The sequence below is a fragment of the Pagrus major genome, chromosome 16 (genome assembly GCF_040436345.1).
Source record: "Pagrus major chromosome 16, Pma_NU_1.0".
In the NCBI taxonomy this organism is placed as follows: Eukaryota; Metazoa; Chordata; class Actinopteri; order Spariformes; family Sparidae; genus Pagrus; species Pagrus major.
In genome coordinates, this window is record NC_133230.1 from 5,454,202 (window position 1) to 5,470,486 (window position 16,285).

Here is a 16,285-nt window from a genome sequence, read left to right on the forward strand (position 1 = left end):
CTCTTTGTGACAACTCTTGTACCGCGTTCTGGATGACTGCATTCATTAACTGTGAAATGTAAATCTTTGTCCACAGGAGCTGCAGAAGGCGTATGACAAGCGCAAGGCCATCGTGCTGTCCATCAACCTGTGCAGCGCTGAGTTTGTGCAGACGGACACAGAGGAGTCCCGAGAGCTACAGGCCAAACTGAAAGACATGAACAACCACTGGGACAAACTGGGCAGCTCACTGGAGGAGTGGAGGTCTTCATTACAGGAGGCTCTCATGCAATGTCAAGTAGGTGCCAGTCAATCTACGATGGTTTTATAGAGTTGTAATTGTGCATACAGTTACATTTCTACTTTCCTGCTCTACATCTGATTAACAGGACTTCCATGAGATGAGCCATGGTCTGCTGCTCTGGTTGGAAAACATCGACCGCCGGAGGAACGAGGTGGTTCCCATTGACCCCATCCAGGACAGTGACACTCTCCACGAGCATCATAAAACACTCACGGTACAAAACTGTAACTAATATATAAATATAAGTAGGCCTATGATTGGTTCTTAGTTTTAAGTTTTAGAATTCACGTCTCAAATTCACAATCCCCACAGCAAATCCGGCAGGAGCTGCTAGACTCCCAGCTCAAAGTGGCCTCGCTCCAGGACATGTCCCTGCAGTTGCTGGTCAACTCTCAGGGCAGCGACTGCCTGGAGGCCAAGGAGAAGGTTCATGTAATTGGGAACCGCCTCAAGCTGCTGCTAAAGGAAGTGACCCGAGACCTCAGAGAGCTGGCCAAGATTCTGGACATCACAAGCAGTCAGCAGGTAGATCTTGACTCACTAGAGATCTGTGCTTTGTTATCTGTGCAGCGCTGATATTTGTTTTAGAGATTTTATTTAATTTTAATAAATACAATAAATGGTTCCCTCAGAACGTTAGAGGTCAGCATTTACGTCAAACTATGAGCTTTTTTCCCAGCATTGAAGATTTACAGGCACAGAACAACAGAACTGTTCTCAGAACGGATGTATTTGTCTCAGCAAATGAGGGCTAACAGAATTACAGCAACTTATTTTTACAATATTTTTGATTAGTCAAAATGAATAGCATGTTGCACAACGAGACAAGAGATGTAATTGAATCGACCTCTTGTCTTATGGTTGAATGAAAGTACTGTTGTTAACAGTAAATGCTAAAGCCCTAATCCTTCAAGGGATTCTTGCTTTGTTTAAATTAAGTGGATTCTTTGTCTGTGTTATTCTCCAGCACAGTAGTCACAGCTTCATGTTTCACTGCGCTTGGAAGCAGTATTAGAAGCTACAAAGTCATGTTTTTGTGGATTTACATGAGTTTGACCTTGGTTCCTAAAGTAGATTCAGTGTTGTAAAACTACTAGCGCCTGCGGTGGCACTGAGCAGCTTGCAATCTGCAGAGTAAATAACTTAAAGCAACATTTTGTAACTCTTTTACCTTAAAATAACAGCTTCAAAATCATTTGGATGGTACAGTATCTTGTAATAGGGTGAATGGTGTCTCAGTCACAGCCACTCCTGCCCCCTATCACTTGTTTCTGCACTATGTAACTTAAGTGAGAGGGTGGGATCACAGCCAATTTCTCCATAGTGTTGCAGCGGAGTGGAAGTATAAAGGAGCCGAAAATGGAAATACTCAAGTATAGTACAAGTACCGTTATATTTCTTCACTAAGTAGATGTCTAAAAAGGTCATATAACAGTTTTGATATTAACTGTGAAATAGACAACTTTTGTCGAGGGGCTGCTATTTACCTGTCACAGTCTCTTACCATCTCTCTCTTCTGTGTAAACGTTTCCTCTGTCAGGATCTTTCGTCTTGGTCGTCTGCCGATGAGCTGGACACGTCCGGTTCCCTCAGTCCTGTATCAGGAAGGAGCACACCGAGCCGGCGACGATCGGTAACGTATACACCTCCCTGTACATGCTGCTCTATGAGAAGCCAGGTGTTCGGTGACCCCTCTGAACGCATAGAGTAACTTGTGCCCCAAATGCCCCCCGTTGAAGGCCATACTCACCCCTGTCATCCCAAGACCTCTCCTCACAGTCACACCTTTCTTTACCTCCACAACCTGCTTTACACTCCCTCCCTCTGGACTCTGAACACTCTGAACTGTTTTCCAACCTTTTTCTCTTCTCGCATGTTATTCCCAGAGCGAGCCCTGCCAGAGACTAGGGAATCCTTTTCCTTTTTTTTTTCTTTCTTTTTTAACTTTTATATTTCCCCCTTCTTTTTCTCGGATGAATTTTTCAGTTCTCTTCCAGCATTTCCACTCTAAAAAACTTCTGTCCTACAAATCTTTTCTCCCTCTAGACTTTCCTCTAATATCTTCTCACTCTAGTTTGATCCCTATAGTGTTATTCTTAGCAATACTGGCGATCATAACCTGCTAAAAGAAGTGTAGAAAATGTGATTTTATGACTTAGAAAGCATGACGTCGTATTTGTTTTATATTGTAGGCTTTTAGAATGAGAAATAATTATTTTATTGATTCGTTATTGATCTAAATATCAGTCCAAATAAGCATGTCGCTGCTTATATTATGTGTATGTTATTAAATGTGGTATTCATGCATCACATTGTAGCTTCCTATTTGCAGTCACAAGCCGAAGCACTTCAAAGTAGTCGTTTGAAACTTTGAAAAGCCAGAAATCCTTGTTATCAGGGGTTACAAAATCTATCGCCTTCACGTATGATTTTGTCGCTGCTCTTCTTTCATTTTGGGATTTCTTTTCATCGGTAGCTTTGTCTTGATTTGCCTGGACTTAAACACACTTTCTTTCTTTTACCCCCCCTCCCCCTGTTCATTGCAAACAGCAACGGGGCAAATGTAGTCTGTCACAGCCTGGACCCTCTGTGAGCAGTCCACACCACAGGTACCTTTCTGTTGGTTTCTAGCACACCCAGAAGATAATGGAACTCATCAGCCCATGATGCACTTCTTGGAGGCCGATTCATGCTTTCTAATCCTCCCCCTTTAACAACAGCTGTGTTTGAAAGAATAAAACAATTCCAGTTTTTAACACTAGTGCCAGATTAGCAGCTCATGATAGTGAATTCCATCATCTTCTGTACGTCTAGACGCTCTGTGTAGGCTAGGCGATGAGGTGAGATGCAGCCCCACACATCCTTGATAAAAGAGTTTCACAAGGAATGGTGCAAGGCCTCTTCTCCGCCAGTGTCCTCGGCTGCTTAATATCGCTAACCAGAGGGCATTTCTTCCGTTTCCACACAAGTACTTCTCTTTATCTAACACCGAGCACTACACACCCTTTCTCTCAAATTGCCGAGCCAGTAATTGTCTGCAATGAACAATGCAAAGGCTGCAGTTTCTCTTTCTCTCTCGCTCTCTTTCTCTATCGTGTGTCACATTATTCTTCTTCTGCTGTTGCTATCTCACCGACTATCCACCATCTCCTCCCCCCTCAGTCTGTCATCTGTGAGTCTTGCCTCTCAGGTCTCCATTTCTTTAAGGGGTAAGGGGGCACATTTGGTGACAGCACAGGGCAACCAGAGTGTAGATACACTGTACATCACCAATGTCCATTCCTGGAGTCACTTTAATGAAATACATCAAGAGAGTACTGTAGACCTTTTTCCTCCTAATTCAAAGACTTCACAGTAGGTGGGTTTAAGAAAGCTTCTTTATAATAATATCATTTAGCGGACCATAGTTTGTAACGTTTGAGGCCAAAAGAAGACAGTTATTACCGAGGGTGATGGTGACTATAAACGATGCAGTTAAATTAATTGTATTTAGGAAAAATGTGTTTTCTTTTTTAAAGCCCTAATGTTAAACTAGGTTAACTGCCACCTAGCTCTAGCTTCATATTTAACACACAGGCTGTCAGAGTGGTATCAATCTCATCTAAATCTCAGAAAGAAAGCAAATTAAAGGAACAGTTCATCCCCAAATCAAAAACACATATTTTTCCTCCTACCTTTAGTGCTATTTAGACATCTAAATTTTTTCTCTTGTGAGTTTCTCAGTTTTGGAGATATCGTCCGTATTTTTTTAACACTCCATCTTGTTACTTTATATTTGAGAGAAGACAGACGTCTCCAAAACTCAGCAACTCACACCAAAACAATCTAGATGGATAAATAGCACTACAGGTAAGAGGAAATGTATTTTTGATTTTGGGGTGAACTGTCGCTTTAACATATTTCACAGACTATTCCCTTAACTTAGCTTTAGCTTAACATAAACTCAAAGAGGCCGTTCCTAATTGCTACGCTCTTCTTGCCTCGGCATGCTTTGCATTTTTCAACAGGACACAAACTTTCAAAGAGTCCTTTTAAAAAATATCTGACTATTCAGCTGACACTTGCAGCATGCCTTTTGTCTTTTATCCTAACATCCTCTGCAAAGAATGCAAGCTTACATCTTAAATGTATTTGTTGGTGCAGGTTTGTACAGTATGTATGCCTTGAAAACTGTTTTGTGACCGTCTTTGTAACTGTGTCGATCCACCCAGTCTCAGTCAGCATGTAGATCACGATGTGAAACACTGTCCCAACATTGCTTTGTGTTGGTGATTGTCCTTCAGCATGGTGCTTCAGGTCAAGCACAGTCATGCAGTTCCCCTGTCACTGAACTGAGATCTTATTTGGATTGAAAACTGGTCGTCAAGATCAAAGTGTCAAAAGATAACAGTATCAGATTTCATAACAGTTCAAGGGAAGTTTGTTTATTGAGTTAGACTAATTTAATTTGTGGGTTATTTTTGTGAACAGCAAAGAAACTAAATGTAGCACGTTTACAGTTGCAATTATAATGCAATTAGGGATTCAGATGATGCAACAGAGAGCAGGACTGTGTGTGTTCTCAGTGATCGATGTGAGTAACTAAACGTCAGCCTGTGCTGCGTTGTGAATGTGTGTGTGAGCAGGTCTCGCGGCGCTGGATCCGCTTCCTTCCCTTCTGATGCAGAAATGGCGTCGGGTCAAAGGTCTTCGTTCCTGCGGCGCGTCCTCTGGGTCGCGCTGCCTCTCCAGTTCTTCCTGCTCCTGTTAGTGGTCCTTGCCTTCCTGCTGCCAATGTCTGAGGAGGACTACTGCTCCCAGTCCAACAACTTCGCTCATTCCTTCTACCCGATGCTCAGCTACACTAACGGACCACCTCCTGTGTAGGCCGACTGTCAGAGCATTTCAGTATTCTTGCATCACAGAAACTGATCTTCATCCATCTGTACTGCAAAAAAAAACAGCTGCCATCTACAGTTAATATCTTTGTGTGTAGCACATAGGAACAAGCATTTCACTATGTTACTCTGTGTAATGCTGTGTCGATAACGGAGCGTCCTTGGTGCAACAAAGCGGAAGAAACGGTTTCTGCCCACAGTGGACTTTGCTGGACGAATGAACTGAAGATCAACTCAGTGGCTTAATATACATGTTGTATTTCTCTGAGGAGATCTGTCAGTGGATAGCACCAAAGTTAAATGCTGAAATTTAGCCTGTGAAATTGCTTGTAACAAAAAAAAAAAAAATTTGTAAGCAAACAAAAACATTAATATATCTGACATTGCATTTATTTTTTTACCCGTATTTTGGCATGCCGTTCTGATCATTGCTTTTACTTACTGACATCCTTCATTGTGTCTGTGCAAAACATTTTTAACTTGAATTACATCATGATTCATGTAAGACTCATTTAAGCCAAGTCGTGTGTTTTAATATCAGAGTCGGACACAATTCAAGAGTTTAACCTTTAACATAAATCATCCATGGTCTTTGTACATTTTGCTGTTTTATTTTTTAAACAAAACATGAGATACGACTTTATGATGGAGACATATGACATATAGAACTATTGTATATTTTGTATGACTGTCAGTTCAGTATCAAATGTATAACAGTCCGAGATTATGTAACATGTGTATATAATGGTAAAGAAATTAAGATGAAAAATGTATGTATATGCGACTATCAAAAACAATGAATGCCAAATCCTAATTTCTATATTTGTCTTTTTATTTCCTTTTTCATGTGATTTTACATTTGTGTTTGATAGATCACTTCATACTGTATAAGATCTGTTCTCATATACTTTAAGACAACAATATTACCTTTACATTTTAAGTGCAGTTTGGCGTATGTATAATGTTTAAATCTAAGCTTCTTTAAGGGAAACTGCATCATCTGGATAAGCAGACCTGGAGGTAGAGAGGATGAACGAGGAACTGTCAGGGAGGTCCTGGATTTGGTGGAGATGAGGCCTCTGGTGAGAAGGGCAGTGCCAGGGTGCATTAACATGATGAAGGTGGTGGTGATGGTGATGATGAGGGTGAAGAAGGGTCTCCAGTAATTTGATGATTTCATAATTTGGAAGAGCCACAGCTGTGGCATCCAGTCCCAACATCTGGGAGACGACCATCCGGAAATCCAGCAACTGAACAAGAGAGAAAAGAAAGAGTTTCATTTTTAAAGCGGAATCTGTAATAATCTGTAAATATGAGTTGAACCTCCTACGACTTCTGACCAGTTTTAGGTCTTTCAAAAGCTATTTAAAGCCATAATTGACTTTTGGGCCACTTGGGGGGAGCAAAACAAAACAATTAAAACTTTGTGGCAAACTTGTTAACATATTTTGAAGTTATGTTTCTGGCCACCTAGCAAAAAGACCCAAATGCAAGACACCCAGCGAGCTTAATTAATGTAAAGCTGAAGTCCAGACATCAACACATTCAAAGCAAGCTGAGGTAAATCCAAAAATACTAAAGATAAATACAAAAACTAGGAGCTAAAATGGACAAACTGGCAACTGTAAGAGGGAAACACAGACTGATTAAATACACAGGGACTAAATTACTAAGGAAAAGCAGGTAAACACAGAAAACAGGAAAAGATAAAGATAAAGACAGTCAGTGGAAGGCACCCTCTGGTTTAGGCATGAGGACTGAGATTGGTCGGGGTTGGGGTAGAATATCGGGGTAAACCAGTCAAAGGCACAGTAGGGCGGGTCTTAGCAAGAAAAGCAGTGTGAGGCTTCCCTCACCTCTCTCTCCCTGTCAGACAGCTGAGCCAGGCTCTGTCTGAGGGCGTTGAGTTGTTGGTGGTCCTCTCTGCTCTTCGTCTCTTGGCTCTGGAGGTCTGAGCTCACTGTGTTCAGCTTCTTCTCCACCTTTGCCTTCCCATCCAGCAGCTGATCCAGCCTTTTTTTCTGCTCCTGCACGGTCTGACTCTGTTCCATCACTTTCAACTTGGCACGTCAGACAGAGGTGTTCAGCGGAGTTATTCAGTGGCTTATTCAAGTTGGCTTATTGCTCTCAAATACTCTGACATTTAAAAATATATATACATTTATTTTCAGAACTAAGGCTCTTTACATACTTGTTGCACAATTCATCCACTCATACACAGATTTAAACACAAATACACAATAGATTAAGCAGAGAAACTGCCTCTGGATTGAATTCTGGACTGAATCCCTCTCCCCTCTACCTTGAGCTCATTGGTGTGGGACAGCTGGGCCTTGAGCTCAGTGTTGGACAGCTTGGTGGCCTTCAGCTCGCATTGGAGACGCTCCAGCTTCTTCTGCAGCTTCCTGACCTCCAGATGGGCATCATCTCGTTCAACAGCCAGCGCTGATCGGCTCCTCCTCTCCTCCTCCAGCTCTGACACCTTCTTCCTCAGCAGCTGGATGTGGAGTCCTTTGCTCTCGAGTTGGTCTTTCTGTGACTTTAACTGTTGCGAAAAGAAAAGGCCCACTGAGAATAATTCCACTCCAAATGCCACTAATACGACCACTTTTTATTCCCGTAGCCTACTTTTCTCTGTAGACTGTAGGTCAGACTTTTGCTCTCCACCAAAGCAGTTGCCTCTTGTTTCACCAGCTGCTCTACGCGTGACAGGATGAGTTTCAGCCTCATGTCGAAGCCGAGATCCACAGCAATACTGTCGACCTTCATCGTCTCTGACAGCTGCTCCAGGAACTCTTCATACTGTTTAAAACAGATACAGAGTAACATGGATTAACTGTGGAAGCCCATTTCCGCCAGTTAAAGACAAAAAAAATAATATGAAAACTAAGCTAAATGAAAAAATATTCCCATGCTTATTTATCATTATGTGATGCAAAGTCAAAATTATGCAATAAAAAGTTAATTATGAAATAAAAAGTTTAAATGATGAGATAAAAAGTCAATTATCAGATTTAAAAAGTCAAAAGTATGTGATAAAAAGTTGGATTTTTGAAATAAAAGTGAATAATGTGATAGAAAGTCAAAATATATTAGATACAATTCATATTTATGGGCAAAATGTCATAATTCTGAGATAAAGGGAAGCTAAATTATGAGATAAAAAACTTAATGATAAAAAAAAAGAAGTTGAAATAATGATAAATGTTGATCTTTTTAATCAAGTATTATATTGAATAGATAACTCTGTCATGTTACTAACATGTTTTCCTGTACTCACGTGCTGTTTGTTGTGTCTCAGCCCGTCTCGATGCATGTCCGCTGTTAACAGCTCAGTCTCCAGACCCTGCAGTCTCTCCCTCAGGTCCTGGACCTGCTGCTCTGCAAGCTGAGCCCTCTGCAGAGCGCTGAGCTGCAGCTCCCTCTGCTCGCTCAGCTCCTCGGAGACGTGACACAACTGTAGTAAGGATGTTAAGTGTTTATTTAGGAGTAGGAGTGCCTCTTTAAGACAGGCACACAGAAGTTTAAATGTTAACATTATTGCAAAAAACAAAAGAGGTCAAAGGTCAAGGATCTCATTCCTCACCGTATTACAGAGATCATCCACTTGGTGTAAAATATCTTTCTCTGTGGGCAGGACGACGTTCTCAGACTTCCCCTGCAGCAGGCCGGCCATCTTTTTCAGGAACACCTGTAGTGTCTCCTCAGCTGCCTCCGTCTCCCTTTGGCTCGACTGTAAGTTTCTCTCGAGCTCCTCCACCTGTTTCTCCAAACAGTGCGACTCCCTCCGAGCTGCCTCGATGACTCTTTTGCCGGCCTCAAGCCTCTCTGTCAGGGTTTCTTTCTCAATCTCAACACTCCTTCTTCCCACCACCAGGCCGTCTAACTCCTAAAAGAGATTTTTTTAAAAAAGAGACAAACACGTTGACTTAAATGTAAATAAATTATTAAAATTTAAGTTTTGTATGTATGCATTTTTAATCCATTCTGGCCACAGAGGTGTAGCTGAAGACAATGAGGCCTTGTTCGCTGTACTTTTGGGGGGATTTCATTGGAACAGGAAATAATACACGAAAAATCCAACTTTTGGTGGTTGTACTAACTATGTACTCGTGTTTTAAGTTCATGTAAGTACCACTTTGACTGAATCGAGAGCTGCTGCACTGCTGGCTGCCTTCCTCCTCTCTCGGTCCAGCTCTGCCACCAGCCTGAGCACCGTCTCTCTGCTGGCTTTACACTCCAGCTCACAGGACTTCACACTCTCCTCCAACACAACAATCCTCATCTTCAGCCTCTCCTTCTCATGAGACTGGTCCACCTGATCATTCAAAACAGCAGTAAAGACTTATTATAAATTCTATTATAGAACATTTTTACTTTTATGTCTGGCTGCCAACATTCAGTGTAATTTAGTTTATGTCCAATAACAACATGTATCATACAGAGAGGTAAAATTCATTTCTGTTGTGTTAACATACCTCATCAGAGTTTTCCATGACTTCCATAATTAGAAGTGTTGCAGTGGGAGTGAATATACAGCAGAGACTTGTTTCTGTTTTAAGAAGTTTCCTGGCAACACCAAACACAGACAATACCAGGCTTCACCAGAGGGGATGCTAAAGGGGCATCTGACATCTAGAGACTTTATCAATTACACAAAATAGATCCTTGGATGGAAATCAAGTGTAATTTATAGTTAAAATGTATTTAATTCTGTTTAACATGTGTGAAATTACAGAAGAAATCAAGAGAAAGAAGCTGATGAAGATGCATGTGAAGGTCACATCAGATGGAGACCTTCATATGTTTGCCCTGAGTTCAGACTTTCAGGTTGCCATCGTTCCAAGGCAACAATTTAAAGTAGATACCACTCAAAATTCAGGGATTTCATGTACACTTTATGGCATGTTACTGTCAGTCTTCTATCAGATCATGGTTGTCGTCACTTGATCAGTTCATTACTTTTTGCATTGTGTTGCAGAATAATGTAATAATGTAATAGCTGAGGAAACACTTATAAATGACTAGTGAAATGAAGTAAAGAGTGGAGTATAATCAGGAGCCTAGTGATTGTAAACCTTCACCTGAACCTCCCTGAAATGAGGCAATGTCTACTTTTGGCCCCTTATCATAGATTATTATCGCCTCAGTGTGGACTCTGAGGAGGTGAAAATATCCATAACATCAGAAGAAAAAGCAAAAAACATGTACCAAGAAGTTGAATTTCTGTGTCAAAACATTTTGGATTTTTTGGATTTTTTATACACACAAATGTAGATTTTTTTTTAAAATTGCTTCAAGTTTTTGTCGCCATTGACAAATACTTTTCTTTAAGTCTTTTAAAAAATACTGAAAAAATAGTGTTATATAGGCTACAGTATTGATTAAACCCCCTTACGTTAATGTAAGTTAATTAAAAGTATTTAATAAGGGTTTTTTGTTTGCTGCTTAGGATTATTAGGTGCATTTAACAATGATAACACATTTGTTATTTAAAGATAAAAGCTCATGTAACATAACCTAAATAACATTTTTCAACTGTTCAATGTTTTTCAAGCCTGGCAGTCAAAGATCGGGCCTGCAAAAAACAACGTGAGACGTCATTACGTCACCTCAACCCGGAAATAAGCGGCGACAAAACTTTATTAACAAAAACAAACACGCCTCCCAGCTCTGTCGTGCGAGCTGACATGTAGCTACGTGTGCTAACTTCACAATTACATTTCAACACAACACTTGTTGAAACTTCTTGTTCCTGTCGCGCTGAAGAAGATTTAAAATAGACTCGTTTTGAATGACTTCTCTTTCATTTACTGGTAAGCTAACCACTGGCTAGCCACCAAACATTAGCTAACAGACACACTGACGCACAGTAGCATGTTACCACTTCTGTTGACTTGTACTGTACTGTAGGTGTAGAACTGTATTTATTTTTCGTGTATTAATCACACTGTTTATTTATTATGTGTCAATCCTAACGACTCTCTCAGTGAGGATATCGAAAGCTAATGTAGTCAAGGTCAGACTTGCTTGTTTATGGCACCTACTTTTGAATTTAAGATGTTATGAATGGAAATTTTAAGTGAATATCCACCTGATAATAGATGAAGCTGGATTTACAGAGTGCTGTGATGATTGAACTGGTAAATCAGAGCATGACATGTCGTTATAGCTGTTTCCTGTCCTGTAGCTCACCTGTGCAGCTGTCCAAGGAAAGATGCTTCTCCGGACCTTGTGGTCCAGATTGGGCGCTCAGCGGCCTGTGGAGAGGAAACCAGTCTTCATGTGTGCCTCAGCCAGTTTCTCCCAGTCTGTCCAAGCACACAAGTATGAATACAAACCCAGGACTCACTCCAGCTGCTCTGGCTCAGGGATCTTCTCGAGAACCTGTTATTTAAACACTTTTCACCAACAGCAGGAGCAGTTGAGACATGTTCTTCCTGCTTTAGGTCTCAGCAGCACTTTGTTAACTGACCCTGGGATGTTGTCTAAATGTAGAAGCGAACAGAAGCGTCTTTATTCAGCCGACATTGTGAAGACGATCTTAAAGTCAAGTGTAAAACCTGCAGCAGTGCCTGGGAAAAGGGTTCCCAAAGGACCAAGAACAAAACAGCCTTCAAGAGCCAATCAGCCTTCCCAGACTGAGGACAAGGTGATTCATCAGATGAATGACTGATCTTATACGCTTCATGTTTTTGTTTTAGTGAATAATTAAACCCTGTGTTTCTCTGTAGGATATGATGCAGTGTATTGCCTTTGCAACAGCAGATCAGTATCATTTACCGACACTTTGCCACGACTTGATGAGCCACGGATTCCAAGAGATAGATTTGCCAAGAGGTACGATTCAAAAGTATTCATATATTACAACTTCCCAGGGAGTTACATGTGTTGGGAACAACTAACATGTTTTATGACATTCATATTTTAATTTCAGATGCATCAAATGTGCTGGTGATAAGCACAGACATGACTGCGAAACAAGATGACGACGCTGTAATGTTCTTCTTCAGGTACAAATAGAGTACACGTATTTTAAACTGCTTTGTTTACGCTTTGTCTTGGATATGAATTATCAGATGCTCCATTTAAGGACGCACAATATGGATTTTTTGTGTTTCCTGCTTCTCATCGCTGATACTAATAAGATATCTGAACATTTCACATTTTCGACGACGTGTTTGGCACTCTAGTCTGCGTGGCTCTATCCTGGTGCAGCAGTTTTAACTTCATGAGCGTGACAACAGCGCGCTGCGCTTGTTCTTCTCCTCCTTCTCCTCCTCAAATGATGGACTAACTTTCCTTATCTGATATTTCAGGGAAGGCTCAGTAGTTTTCTGGAATGTTGAGGAGAAAACGGTAAACACAACTATATTTAACTGTATTTTGTAATGTATAATATTAAATTAAATCTTGTTTACTTCTCTCATGTTTTATCCATCTTCGATAACTTAATTTTTTTCACTGTCTTTACAGTTGAAAAGAGTGATGAGAATACTGGAGCATCATGAGATCCAGCCCTATGAAGTAGCTTTAGTCCACTGGGAAAATGAAGAGATTAACTACAGGGTTGGAGAGTATGTTGATCTTCACACTAGTGTTGTTTTGTTTATTTGTATGTTCAGACTCCCTTTTAAATTCAATTTTTTACTTCTTCAGGGGAAATACAAAGCTCGAGCGCGGCGACTTTATTCTGAATGATCAGATGAATCAAGATGAAGCTGTTCTGGAGAAATTTGCATTTTCAAACGCACTGTGTTTGTCAGGTGAGAACCCATAAATCATAAAGAAGGGTCTTGTTCTGTAGTAACACTGTGTAGCCTCTCATTAGAGTGTAACCTCTTGCTTTCTTTTCCAGTGAAGCTGGCGATATGGGAGGTGGCGTTAGATAATTTTGTAGAGTCAATTCAATCAATTCCAGAGGTACAGTGGACACTTAACAGCAGGCAGCACGAAATTCTGAATAATTGATTATCTATAATGGTTGTTCGTCTGTAAGGCAGGCTAAGCATCAGTGCTCCCCTTCATCCTAATGTAATCTGTTTTTTCTCCTCAGACGCTGAAGTCTGGTAAAAGAGTTAAGTTGTCCTCTGCAGAGGTTATGAAGAAGATAGGCGAGCTTTTCACTTTGAGGTAAATTCAGTTTTCTCTAAATAGAAGTTCATTCAGAGGGAACTGTGCCCTTTCTATTTTTGTCTTCAAGTTTCCCAGGAAGACAAAACTTTCTTGTTGTTTCAAACAGCATGGAATGTCAGATTTTAGCTTGTGTTTACCAAGTTAGCAGTAACAGATCAACTGATATCCTCCTTTTTTTGCTCTCTTCATTGTCAGTTTCTTCGGTCAGTTTACTATATCTAACAGCTCAATCTTAAAGTAATTCTGCTGGGCAATTGCAATCTATTGTAGATCTGCCATTGTGTTATTAAACTCTGGGATGACACAATCTGTTTAAAACCTTTGTTTTTATATCTTCATCTAATAGACACTGTATAAACCTGAGGTCTGACCTGCTCATCACACCAGATTTCTACTGGGACCGAGAAAACCTGGAGAAGCTCTATGATAAGACCTGCCAGTTCCTCAGCATCAACCGCAGAGTCAATGTAAATAAAGTTTTTTTCCAAACATATGTGACATCCTCGTTGTAATACAGAGACTCATTCTCACACATTATAGTAAGAAGCCAATGCTTTGTTTTTGATCTGAGCTACCAATATTTTGTATGTTTTTAGGTTGTGAACGAGAAGCTGGAACATTGCACACAGTTAACAGATCTGATGAGAAGCCACCTGAGTGAGAAGCACAGCTTGAGGTTGGAGTGGATGATAGTCATCCTCATTACGATTGAGGTAAGGATCTAAAAGAAATGTTTGTGCCAGATGTTTAAAAATGTGTTTTGTGCCTTTTGTTTCCAATCTTTATTGATCACATCAGACCTACAGCTCTGGAACTTTGGCTAGACTACTTAGTAATTAGTTAGTTAAAAGCTATTTAATCATAAAAGAATGCAATTCATTAACATTCTGCTGTAAATTTCAGTTTTTAGCTCTTTTGTTTAATTTTATTTTAAACACATACAACCTTTTCGAGTTAAAGTGGCAAAGGACGACTTTTTCTCCCACTACCGACTCGCTCTCTGTTTTCTTGTTTTCTGTAGCAGCCACCGACAACACAGAGCAAAATGTGTTAATTTATTCATTTAGTCTGGAAAACGGTCGAAGGGAGTCGGATCAACTATTCACATCCCTACCTGGCAAGCGTCTGATATACATCCCCCAAGCCGGGTTTAAAAGGGTCTTTGTCTCCGCACAACATGTCCGTAACTTGGCTGTGTTCACCCTCAGAAGCTTAAAACAAAGTGAGCCAGCTATTACATAATAAACGGAGACAATCGCCTTTTCATTTTCTCCACCACATATCCGAAACGCCGGCAACTCTGGCTGGAGATGCTACTTTTTTGTGTTCTCTGGTGGGATGCCTTTAAAATCACGATGCTGCGAAGTTGCAGGGCTCAGTAGTGGATGACTGTCAGCCATCAACATCGTCCGGCGGCCTAACCCAATGCTCGGTGGCAGGCCAAATTGCATAGTGTAAGCAAAGTGTAAAGGGAACTTATGTAAACGCTGATAGGGTCATTATTATTGTGTAATCAACATTCACTTCATAACGATAGGATTAAAGCAAAAAACGTGTCTATTGCCAGTTTAAATTACATCTATCGCTTGTTTCTCTTGTAGGTTTTGTTTGAACTTGCAAAAATGATCTTCTAACCTGCTGCTCCAACAATGCACAAATCTAAAAAGGGTACTAGAAGCTCCAAAGGAAGAATGCTGCTCTATACAAAGGTACTTCATATGTGAAGATCTTTTCTGGAAGTGACTGAAATCGTAAAGTGGACCTAAATATCTTCGAATGTCTTACTGTTCCTGTCGTACAGTATCAACATTTCAACAACACACAATAAATCCGTCTTTTTTATCATTTATTTACTGTTGTGCTGAAGATCCTAACTCAAGGGTGGTGGAGGACTTTTAGTTTTGTTTTCTGAGTTTATGCTTTACAATGTAATACAATTGTACATTTTTTTTTTTTACATTATGTGCAAAAGTCTGAATCTTTTTCAGTGTGAAGAATGCTGGTTTTCAACCCTGTGTGACCTCGACATGTGACATTATTCTTGTGACTGAAACACTAGCAGTAAAATAAGATGGGGAAATATAAATAATGGTATTTAATTTACTCCAACTGTGAGTGCTAAGTTATAGAAGATGAAATAAAATATTTGTTTTAAATGTTTGTCAGTTATGTTTCAGTGTTTGCATGTGAAATATCAACTTATTGATTGATTATTGGTTCAGTAGACTGTCTAAAGATAGCTTACGATCACCAGAAGTGTCAATATAAAAGATTCCGCAATACAAGATGTACATACAAGTATGAATTTATTCAAATAAAATTATATTTTATTAATAAAACATTGGTAAATATATATATGTAAATATATAAACACAGGTAACTCAGGTTTATATTCTGCATGTTGTCATCAGTGGACATATACACAGATCAGGAAGAATTCTTCATAAAAGTCAGTATATGTGAAAACATTTCAAAGAGGACACAACAGCCTGTCATAACCTTATTTTCCTCTCACCCTTCACACACACTTGCTTACTGAATCTATTGTATCAGTGATAGTGCTAGCTCATTGAGGCTTAAGGCTTGGAAATAGATGCACATGTAAAGCTGCCATGATTGCTGAAGTTTAAGGCTTTGCTGATTATAATTATATATGTAAAGATTAATTTAACATATAATCAAAATAAGTGAATTCTAACTTTAAAACAAAAAACAAAGACGTGCCATGCGATCATCATGCACTTATTTGAAAACCTGTCTGAGTAGAAATTTTTGTAGATTCAAAATGAGGACTATTTTTTGCCCGTATAAGCATTAAAACTGTCATTATGTACAAGATAATATACAGTAATAATAGCATGCTTAATTCTGCCTTTTATTTTTATCTGCATAGATCCCGTGGGAACATGTATTTAAATGAAATGATAAAATAAGTACAGAAAGACAGAAGAGTTTATGAACACAGATGATGCATTGTAACGGCTGTGAA

General features: G+C 39.8%; 3 protein-coding genes across 4 annotated transcripts in view; 2 read left to right on the forward strand and 1 right to left on the reverse strand.

The window, feature by feature from the left end:
• syne1b (spectrin repeat containing, nuclear envelope 1b) overlaps positions 1-5,978 on the forward strand; it is a 73,673-nt gene extending 67,695 nt beyond the window's left edge. For both annotated transcript variants that reach the window (XM_073483418.1, XM_073483419.1), the window contains 6 exons: positions 77-277; positions 369-497; positions 596-808; positions 1,824-1,916; positions 2,834-2,892; positions 4,909-5,978. In XM_073483418.1, the coding sequence (XP_073339519.1) occupies positions 77-277; positions 369-497; positions 596-808; positions 1,824-1,916; positions 2,834-2,892; positions 4,909-5,149 (936 nt within the window). In that variant the 3' untranslated portion in view covers positions 5,150-5,978. The remainder of the gene's footprint in view (positions 1-76; positions 278-368; positions 498-595; positions 809-1,823; positions 1,917-2,833; positions 2,893-4,908) is intronic.
• A 153-nt stretch (positions 5,979-6,131) lies between these two features.
• ccdc170 (coiled-coil domain containing 170) lies at positions 6,132-9,665 on the reverse strand. The gene is made up of 8 exons (XM_073483107.1): positions 9,639-9,665; positions 9,296-9,478; positions 8,740-9,049; positions 8,441-8,622; positions 7,789-7,962; positions 7,463-7,705; positions 7,017-7,220; positions 6,132-6,410 (listed from the first exon to the last, which is right to left on the reverse strand). Exons 1-8 carry the CDS (start codon positions 9,663-9,665, stop codon positions 6,132-6,134), a joined length of 1,602 nt encoding a protein of 533 aa, XP_073339208.1.
• A 1,184-nt stretch (positions 9,666-10,849) lies between these two features.
• rmnd1 (required for meiotic nuclear division 1 homolog) lies at positions 10,850-15,456 on the forward strand. The gene is made up of 12 exons (XM_073483551.1): positions 10,850-10,976; positions 11,351-11,812; positions 11,895-12,000; positions 12,098-12,173; positions 12,480-12,519; positions 12,637-12,737; positions 12,820-12,926; positions 13,019-13,083; positions 13,217-13,293; positions 13,643-13,763; positions 13,893-14,009; positions 14,898-15,456. Exons 2-12 carry the CDS (start codon positions 11,378-11,380, stop codon positions 14,928-14,930), a joined length of 1,278 nt encoding a protein of 425 aa, XP_073339652.1. The 5' UTR covers positions 10,850-10,976; positions 11,351-11,377; the 3' UTR covers positions 14,931-15,456.
• The last annotated feature ends 829 nt before the right edge of the window (positions 15,457-16,285 follow it).